General features: G+C 43.0%; 1 protein-coding gene across 1 annotated transcript in view; it reads left to right on the forward strand.

Annotated features, from left to right (window-relative positions):
• Positions 1 to 7,230, forward strand: part of LOC144754849 (beta-microseminoprotein-like) — a 124,609-nt gene extending 117,379 nt beyond the window's left edge. Inside the window, exon 4 of the mRNA XM_078643104.1 lies at positions 6,977 to 7,230. Within this exon, the coding sequence (XP_078499230.1) occupies positions 6,977 to 7,109 (133 nt within the window). The 3' untranslated portion in view covers positions 7,110 to 7,230. The remainder of the gene's footprint in view (positions 1 to 6,976) is intronic.
• The last annotated feature ends 3,600 nt before the right edge of the window (positions 7,231 to 10,830 follow it).

Below are 10,830 nucleotides of genomic sequence, written 5' to 3' on the forward strand. Positions count from 1 at the left end.
CCACACATCAGGAACTACCAGGGACACATACATTACCCGTGCATTCCTATGGGAGGGCAGGCCAACCTCACCACACGTACACACTTTTACCCTGGGACACAGTGGTAAAGTGCGCAGAAGCCAAAAATCACTAACACCAGGTCAGAATTAAAAGCAAAAGGTTTAGGGGTGAACCTGCCAGAAGGGCCAAGTCCAGCAGTGATCGAAGATGCCCTGCCCCACCTGGGGGTGGAAATGCCATTCATGGTCCACCATCAGATGTCTAGTAAGCTCCTCTGCCCTGGCATTCACTGACCCCTCTATGTGGTTGGCCACCAAAAAGATTTTCTGCTGGTTAGGTCACCTCAAGCCGCACAGAGCCTCCTGGCAATGGTCCAAGGCCTCTAAAGCACCTTGTTTGTATGATATGGGCCTGCCAATTGTTTGGTTGATGCTTGAGTATCACCTCATGAGGTCCTGAACCATCTCTGGTGAAATCTTGACGCTGTTAGGGAGACCGTCGTGCTAAAGACATTGAAACTGTAGGCTCCATTGCAGAGACCACATCTTCCTTCTGGCTTAAGATAAGCAAGGATGCATGATGACAGTAGCTCAAGAAACCCTAGAACTTTCTTCACCAAGACCCAGAACAAAGCTGGAAATGTTTACATCATATCCGGAATGCCCTGGCCTCATTGCAGCAGTGGAAAGGCCTTACACACCACTGTATCCAGTATAACACTTATGAAGGGAATTGTTTGCATAGATCTCAGGTGAGACTGCAGCTCACTGATGCACAACCCGAAGGAGATCAAGAGCCCAGTTGTTGTCATCAGTATATGAACGACTGTAGTGAACCCACCTAGAACACTTAGACTTTCAGGTATGGAAATACATGTATCCCTGACCTCTGAAGGTACGGCCTGACCACCGCCTCTGCAAGGGGCATTCACATTCAAGCTAGCCCGGATGGGGGGGTTGATCGTTCTCTTCCCTTTGTCCTTCGCTCTGAAATTCAATGCCCCCAGCACTCCGAAATGAGATGAACTATACTCAGTTTCATAAGTCTTTAAAAACCTGGCTATTCAACAGATAAACTGTGTTGCTTTGTTCTTTTCCTCTGAGCACAGATTTATCCTTTGCGCTGGGAAACCCTTTTTGGGTAGCTGTTGCACACTATGAATTTAAAAACTAAACTAAGCTAAACTAAACACCTGGATGGACAAGGTAAGGCCAAAGGTCAGCACAGTAAGTTTGTTGTCATTCTGACCACACCATGAACCACATTTAAGCTTGTGGGACTGTAGGGCAGGTATGAAAATACACGTCCTGCAATTACGGGGACACCATCCAGGCCCTTGGATCCAGAGCAGAGAGTACCTGAGCCAGAGTAAGAATTTTGAATTTGTCCTTCAAAGGAAAGGTATTCAATGGCCAGCAGTTGAGTATTGGCCTGAGGCCTCCGTCCTTATTCTGCATGGTGAAGTAGAGTCAATAGCACCCTTGCTCCTCTTGGAATCTGAAAACCACTTAAATGTGCCTTTGGCCTGCAGGAGATTGACATTTGGCATCAAAATAGGGACATGATATGCCACAAATCGCTCTGTTGAAGGTGGAATAAAAGGTAGAAATAAAAAAATCTGTAAGCCCATCGTTCTGATGTGATGGATTTCCATATGAGGTTCATACCCTGAAAGAGGAAGGGCCCTAATTAGGGACTGCTGCAACAGGGGAGAAAGAGTTGGAGAATTGCTGTCTCTCATGAATAGGCCATGTTACACTACATGCTTTTACAACGCATGTCATTACAACACGTTCATTACAACAACTGTGTTGTTACATTACAGACCATTACAACACAAATTATTATAAAGACTTGCTGTGGGGTGGGGGTGGGGCGGTGCTGGATTATGGAATAGTATTATTTACTATTCCAACTCCAGTCTGTGCCGTTGTAACAGCTTGCATTGTAATGGCATGCAAATGTGTAAATATCTTTGTAAACGATGTTTACCGTCTGTCGTGGAGTGAATGTCCTCAGGTGTCACTAGTCAGTAAAGTGGCTTTGGCTTTCAGAATAAGTAATTGTAGTTTAGCACTTCTGTTGCTTTTCACACTTCTACTTCAAAAAAAGGCTTTTTTCCCATTGGTGGACCACGTGGCGTGTGCCTCTTAGTCTCTTGTGAGGTATCTAGACCACTGGCATTTTGCAAGTCTTAATAGAGTCCTTCATCAGTTTAATGAGGGGGCGCATGTAGTCCACCTTGGCATCATTATCAATGTTGTGAGAGGCATTAAGCAAGCCCTAGTACTGGCTTCAGGTGAGAGGTTGAGGCCAAGAGTCTGGCTGTTATTTCATAGCGTGACAGAGGCCTGACGACTGCTGACGTCAGTTTTCCGGATCAGAGACCAGAGCCGGCAGAGTCAGCATCATCAAAGACATAGAAGGAGCTGGTTTGGACTGTAGGGCTGGAGTCAATGTCCAGAACATCCTCGTTGTGCCATAGGCAAGGGGCTTTAGAAAGCAGTCCAGTGAGAAATGGGTGGGAAAAGTTCAACAGGGGACTTTTGTGTCTCCTTTGGGCCCAAAGGTATGTCAGTGGGACCAGGTAGCATATGGAAATTTGTAGCATGTCATCCTTGATAATTGCTACTTGCAGCAGGTTCCACTGCAGCCTGGGAAATTTGAGGCATGCCCGGGCCAAATGTGTGACCGGTTCAGAGTCCAAAGACACTTGATCCTTTGAGTGACACCCAAGCGCATTCTCGCCAGACTGCGTGGGACTATAGGGATGAGTTTGGCTTCATTTTCTTGTATATTTTTGACTTTGACTTAGTGGAAGACTTTGAGCAGGAAGGGGGCTACAAACAGAACCAACCCCGAGATGTCAACCGAGCATGGCCCTGTGAGTTGAAGCAGGAGCTGGACTTCTGTTTTAAACACAACATCTTCTTATGCTCGATGACATTAAACTTCACCTTTGTCTGCCTGTTGCCTTCAGCTGCAGATTGGAACACTTATTGCACAACTTCAAGTGGTGAACAGAGCCAAGCAGTGCAGAGAAGACATTGCTTGACTCCAGTTGTTTTCAGTAAAGACATCGTACCTGGCACACTGCCTGTGCAGAATTTGAAATCTTTGGATCACCAACAAATTTGGGTGGCAAGCTCCAGATTTACATTGATGGGCACAGAAAAAAGGAACTGATATCATTGCGGAATGAGGGTACTTATATACACCTGCACTCCTTCAATTCCAGGGAGGTATGGAGTCAGTGCAGTGCCATATTGTGCCATACCGACTAGTGGGGAGCAGTGCTTGTAAAAATCACTGAATCCAGTGTGGCACCTGGGAATATTCTTGGTGAGGAATCTGTGCTCACAACTACCCATCAAAAACCTATGTGGGCCTCACACTTCACACCCTCATTCGAAGGAGAAAATAAGGTGTATAATCAATGCACATCATGTGAATCTAGAGTCGTTTGACCAACAAGATACTGCGCTGTTCCTAGTGGAAGTGAGTGTATGGGTCACACAGGTGTTATGGAGCTGTAGGGTCTCAGTGGAGTCCTACAGTTGGGCATCCATTTTGGTTGGATATAATGGCCTCACACACCCTTGCAGGTGTCATGCTTCATCATTGGCAATGCTCCTCGTTGGGTCAGCGGTGCAATACCCAACGGGCGGCACCTCAAAGAGGGGCTCTTTGGTGGAGATCTTCAATCCAACAGCCGTTTAGGTGAAGTGTGGATGTGGGGCCAGTGTGGTATAGACGCATTAGTGATTTAAAATGGGGCTAGGGGTACCACGATCAGGTTTATTCTGGGGGTTCCCTTCTCAAAATAAAATAAAAATACTAGCCTGTACTCGATGGGAAATTATGTTCCCTTATTCAAGACTCGACTAGTTTGTGCAGGAATTGGTCGACATGTTTCTAGCAAACGTACAGTGACAAGCGATTCGTCATGACCTATGTCAGAAGATTATTCTAATAGGGAAACTGTCTACACTAAGTGTTCTCCTTAGTTACGTACTCATGTTTAACCATAAAGTGAAAACAATGTTATACCTGTTTTGCGCTGTATCTGCCTGTGTTGGGAGACAAACGAAAGCAATTCACAACAGATATCAAGAATCACAAAACCAACGGTGACTTCATACACTCAAAGTGGCATGCTAGTGTGGGTGTAGGCTAGCATGTGAGTTAAAAACGAGGGGAAGTATGGTCCCCGGTGAGCGCGGAGGTGAACATGCCCCTGTGGAAAAATACAGTTCAAAATACAGTTTAAAAAATCTTCAACAGCAGCATTCTTATAGTGTTTAGGGAGCGTCTCACTCCCCTAAATGGTCAGGAATATGCACAACAACAGTACCCGGAGGGTAGTACATCGGGTAACGACCTCTGTAGTCTCAAGGCTGGATGTAACAAGATAGTGGTAGTGAATTATATGCCTAGTGTCCCTCCTTATGATCTTGCACTCCTACTGGTAATATCAGGCTGGGCGCAATTAGCAAGGTTAATCGGGCCAACATCTCTCACCCTAGCTGCATGCTTGCTAATGGTGAGTCAATGTAAGGGAAACCCACAAGAGTGCGTCTGCCCGGGGACAGGATTATCAACTAATAGGTTCATAACGGCAGGAAATGTGTCAACCACGCTGTATACCTAATTAGTGGGGGATTAGAACAACTCCACATTCCTATTACGTGCCACAGGCAGTATAAGGCTGTCTAAAAATTGACTGAAATATTCAAGTGGAAAAATCTCTGTCAGTTAATACAACGTTGTGTATTAACGCAAGCCAGTATGCCTCTGTAAGAATACCGGGTGTCAAAGAACTTGTATTGAGCTGCTGCATTTGGCGAGTAACGGAAGTCTGTATGACCTCGTGAACTAGTCGCTATCTCCTATTGTTAGTGACGCTCAATCAGTAACCTGGTCGGGCCCACCCTGGTTAAGCCTCCTAGTGGACGGGCAATCGTAAGTGGCCCAGCAGTGGTGGTGGTCCGGGTTAAAACCCCTCTATCTCTCTTATAAAGTTACGCGGTATGCAAGGTAACCGCTAGAGTCCCTCGGGCGCGGTTACCATGGCGGGCACTTACTTGTTTGTTCCCGTGTCCTCACCGTTCGACCTACCCCTCTTCCGTCGGCTCCGGGTGGTAAATTCGCCTTTCCCAATTGGAACCCCTCCCTCATTTGTATACAATCTAGAGTTGTCTCATACTGCAAAGAAAACTAGTTACCTACCAGTAAAAGTAGTTCTGTAGCTTGAAACTGTTTGAGAGTTGCCTGTCAGTGCAAGCACATTGTTTGCAATTCAGTAAAATATACTCAGTACATGCTTGGCCAATAAAGTCCTGAGCAAAAAGAATCTGGAGGTGGTGGCTACTTCTCAGGCAATGTGGGCCTACTGTTCATATTCTTGAGACTCATATTCGCTACAGGTAAGATTGGTGCCCACAAATAAAAGGTATATTCATTTCAAAGCTATGTCCAAAACCGATTACTGGATGGTATAAATGTAGAGGATGTGGCTCAAGAAGAGATCTAATCCACAAAACAATTGTTACAGGCAAGTAATTACTTTCTTTCCACTGCATCATCACACCACAGCAATAACAATCTGTCCCCATCATATTCACCCCATATCAAAACATGATCAAATTTACCCACATAACCCCACACAGTGAAATGCTCATATAACCCCGAAACATATATTTCTCCTCCAACACCCCACACACCTATACTTAATAAACCCTACACTGTTGCTGCATATCGTTTCCGTGTTTTATGGGTGTGAGGAAGCATCTTCCTCAAATGCATGTTTTGAACCAGTAACATGTGTGTGAGGGAACCTAGCAATGTCCCTTCTTCCTCCTACCCATGTCCAGTGCTTCCCTCTGAGTAAGTTTATACTACTACAGCTGCCAAAGCCATGCCTGTGTGTTTTGTTGGTGCAAATTGTTAAAAGCCATATCACTACACAATAGGAAAATGACTGACATTATGGATGCTTATTTTATGTTTTTACTTGCCAGAAGATGTAAGAATGAATGGAGGGATAAAAGACATGGGTATTTTAAATGGAATACATAAGTACAATATATTCATATTACAAAATTACTAAAAATAGCAAAAATGTGACGGAGAAGTGCTAGAATTATTTGCACTAGAGAATGTGTATAATTCTGAAAAAAAGTGTCTAGTCTTGCTCCTAATCATTAGCCTGCCACTGTACTCAGGATATTAAGTTTTCCACTGACACTTAGGGGTGTGTAAGAAAGAAAAGACCAGTGGGCAAGTGCTATATAAATATCCTGTCGTCACCAAACAACTGTTGTCTTTGGCACTAACAGCCTTGATGTGTTTTGAGCACTCAAGCCTCCATATGTCCAAGCCCTTCACTAACCCCACTCAGTCTTACGTCTCTATGCAAAATCCGCTATACAAACCACCTCTGGGTGTACCTTATGCACTGAAAATTATTTGAGGTCCATTCCAACCCATTCTAATTTTGCTTTCTTTTCCATTGACTAAACATAAGCAAATCAGACTTGGCACTGGCCTTGACTGAAGAGGGATCCGCCAACCAAGCTTGCAGGAAGCATTTTACCCCATCCCTCTTTTCTTGACGTTGACTGCGAGGATTAAAAGCATATCCAACCGTACCAAGATCTAAGATCTAAGCAGCTTTGGCAAAGCCAGTGGGTCTCACTTACTATATAGCTATTGCAGAACAGTGTGGCTACTGCACAGTAGGGCTGATAGTAAAATAAATAGCACTATATAAGGACATTATTTTTACCTTTTGAATCCATAGTGCTTTTTTTTTCAACTTTTACAGCATTTCCTTTATAACGTTTAGCTGTGTGCAGGTTTGTACATGCAAACCAGAATGGCTTGGTAACTGATGGCACTCAAGAGACATGATGAAGATGAAGATGTATTTTTTCACCATATGATGGTACACTCACATTTCTTCTTTTATTGTAGATATGTCACACCTGTGAAATACGATAGGAAGAACTGTAGGACTTTTTTGGACTACAAGGCATGTGAAACCAGAGTTGTCAGAAAAGATGACCCTACTGTTGAGTGCGAAGTCCAGGCTGCGGTCGGCAGATAAAATATACAGCCTCCAAAAGTAATAAAAAATAATATTGTTGACTGTTTAAAATGAATAATCGTTATTCTATCCATTTCCAATAATGTCTACACATTTGTAAAATAAAATATAGCTGCACCTATTTGTTGTTCTCTTTCATTTGTACTCCATCAAACTCTTTTTGGATATCGTACCACTGAGGTGCCAGATTAGGAAGATAGCCATCGGTGAGGGCTCAAGATTTGTTTTCTCTCCAATGGATATAGTTTAATCTGCGTACCGGATAGGGATTTTTACACAACATGTTAATAATGTCGATAACATATTTTCCCTCCTGTGGGTGAGTATTTGTTATGGCACAAAGTTGGTGGGTTGATTGTGCACAAAGCTACTGTAAGGTTTGTGTGTAAGTACTCACAGGTATTTTATAACAACTTAGGTTTACCCATACTTGAGAAATAAACAATATCCAAGTAAAGTCAAATCAAAAGTACAGATAAGGTAATATGTACAATATAAAATGTTTACCTTGTTCACAAAGATCTGTAATCACAATATGCTGCATGTTTACAGTTTGTGTTTTTAAAAATGTTGGCATGTATCGTGTTGCACAAGTACAGCTGTACATTTATTTATTTAAGGGTGTTTGTGTTTGCTCTATACGTCACTAAGGCCACTTCAGAGCACTGCACTGTAAGAGTAAAAAACACAGACAGGGTAAGGAACAAAGTACATGAGAGTTAGAGCACAACCAGTATCTACGAAGAACTTAGATCTGGCGTTCTTTCATTTTTCATTCCCTGCCATGTAGCCATTGGTCTTATTTGGAGGCCTGCTGAAAAGTTTGGTTATAAGGAGTGCTTGAAAAGGAGGTGACCAGCATCGTTTGGAGATGGGGATAAATGATGTTAGATCATTTCGGGCTCTGAACCTTCAAGGATCTTCTACCGGTTGTCTAGAAAGGGTGTTGTTTTATCAGGTGGGGCATTAATAAACAGGTTCTGGCTGGAACATACTGGCATGCCAGGTAAGTAAGTACTGCACGATTACGTACCGATAATTTTAATTACTCTTAGTCCTATTCATTCTTGAACTAGTCCTTACCTATCAGGCAGGTTCAGTTGCCCCATCCCAGGACAGGATACAAAACAGTAAATACTATCTAACTCCACCCACCCTCAGCAAGGTACTACAAGAATGTAGACCTCCGCCAGCACTCCCCGTAACACCAAGCCTCGTATCGAAGGCCAAAATACCATGGATGGCGAGCGGGCGGTAACAAATGGCTGGGTCAAGAATGAGTAAGATTAAGAGTAAGGTAGATTACCGGTAAGTAATCCCACTTCCCCGACCCAGCCAATACCTATGAGGTATAACAAAGTATCAGCCTTTGATAAGATAATTCCCAGGAGACCAAAAAATAAAGCAATACTAAGAGATTTTATGCCAAAATCTCTTAAACATTTGTACAACCAATAAAGGTGTGTAAAGGCCCATGTTCCGAATCTTAAAAATCTCCTCTATTGTCACACCTTTAAATTCCACCTAAGAGGTAGCTACACCTCTTGTGGAGGGACCTTGCAGGCCAGAAAGTCTTGGAAGATTCGAGCAGGCATAAGCCAAGGAAATAGTCTCTTTGATCAAGAGGCTTAGTGTGATCTTGGGTACTTACTTCTCTTTCCCTGTGATACCAAAAGTGACAAACAGAGAATTGGATGTTCTGTATTCCTTGGATCTGTCAACATAAATTGAGAGAGCATGTTTAACGTCCAACAAATACAACTACATTCCTCTTCAGAAGAAGGATCAGGACAGAAAGTAGGAAGGATAAGCTCTGGAGAAAAATGGAACTGTGACAGCACTTTAGGAAGAAAAGAAGAGTCTGTTCGAAGCACTGCTGACTCATCCAGAAAAGTGATAAAAGAGGATGACACAGGAGAGCATAACCTCCCCCAACCGATGTCCAAAAGTGATGGCCAGGAGAAAAAATACCTTAAAGGAAGAAATTTGAGATCCACCGTGGTCAAAGGCTCAAAGGGGGCACTCTTCAATGCCTTTAACAGCAAAGGAAGATCCCAATATAGGAGCGTAGATTTGAGCAAAGGTTTAGGAGTAACACAGCTTTTAAACAATGTAGACACCAAGGAAATCTTAACATTGACTACGCCACCTTTCACATGAAATGCCTTAATAGCATACCATTATAATCTCAAAGTAAAAAGAGAAAGATTTTTGTAAAAAAACATCTAAGAGAAATAGCAGAATAGAAGATACAGACAGTCCACTGAAGAAAATCCCTGTTCAGAACACTACGAATCAAAGACTTTCCAGTGCTTAGTACAGGCAGCAAGAGTAGATGATCTCCTATCTTTTGATTTTAATATGGGTGGGTAAACCTTGTTCTTCAAAACTCTTCCATTCAACCTCCAGAATGAGAAAGACAAAGAATTTGCAACTGAGCTCAAAACCTCAATGGTGTAAGAGAATGAGGGAGGGTCAACGTGCAAAACCTCAATGGTGCAAGAGAATGAGGGAGGGTCCATGTGCTCCAGGAGCGGAAAACAACTCTGTGTGGGCCAGTTAGGGACCACCACAATTACTTTTTTTTTTAAGTACATTTTTATTTATGATTTTCCATAGAGTATCATAAAATACATAAAGACAATAATGCAAAATAATAACAGTATGGATGAACAAGGAAAGAAAGGAACAATGTCATCAAACAAAAAGAAAAATGCCCATATAATACATACATAAAGGGTAGATTCCAATTTCCACAGTTTAGTTGCAGTCATAATACATCGTAGAGATTGATAGTAATAGCAGTTACACAGTCTCAGTATCAGAGTCATCATGTGGAACAATTGAACGTAAGTATATCAACAGAGGCTCCCAGATATCATTTGGGCGAGAGGCCACAGGTAGCTCCTCTGCATATAACACCAAATTTTCCCTGCAATATGTCAAATCTTTGAGCCATTGTGTAACTGTGGGGCTCCGTTTGCTGTCCCATACCATCGCTACTCGTCCCTTTGCAATAAGTAGTGCTACTCTAGCTAGTTTACCTGTACCACCTTTTAGAAAGGGGAGCAGTCCCAATAAACACACCTGAGGCGAACAAATGAAGGCAACTCCAACAATTTTGGACATTCTAGCCACCACTTTTGTCCAGCAATTCCTCACCTTGCTGCAGGACCAGGCTAGGTGCAAAAAATCCGCACCCAGAGCACCGTATTGTGCACACTCATCTGACTCTCTGAGACCATATCTAAAAAGCTGGTGAGGTGTATGGTAGGTCTGGTGAAGGAATTTAAAATGTATAATGCGTAAGTTCCAGTTGGATGTGAGAGCACCAGTTAATGCACAGCAGTGTTCCCAATCTTCTCGGGTGAGCAGCGGATCTAGACACTCGATGCATTTATTCAGGCTCTTATCCTCGGGGATTGTTCTATATGCCCTGGCAGCTCGATATAATTTAGTAACAAGCTTGTGCCTAGTGGGGCTAGTGAGTAAGGTGTGTAAGGCCAAGGACGACGGAGGTTCCGTAGGAAACGTAGGGAAGTGAACCTGAGACGCTCCTCTAAATCTATGAAGTGAGAATGTCAACAGCAGGGTTTTATGTTGGATATAATCTGTATCAGCAAATGTCAAAAGAAAATGTTAGGGAATAAATCATGCAATTTTTCAATGCCCACCTGAGCCAAGATACGCATGATTCCCTCTTCATGTGTCACTGAAATGT

This window comes from Lissotriton helveticus, chromosome 5_1, assembly GCF_964261635.1.
Source record: "Lissotriton helveticus chromosome 5_1, aLisHel1.1, whole genome shotgun sequence".
Lineage (NCBI taxonomy): Eukaryota > Metazoa > Chordata > Amphibia > Caudata > Salamandridae > Lissotriton > Lissotriton helveticus.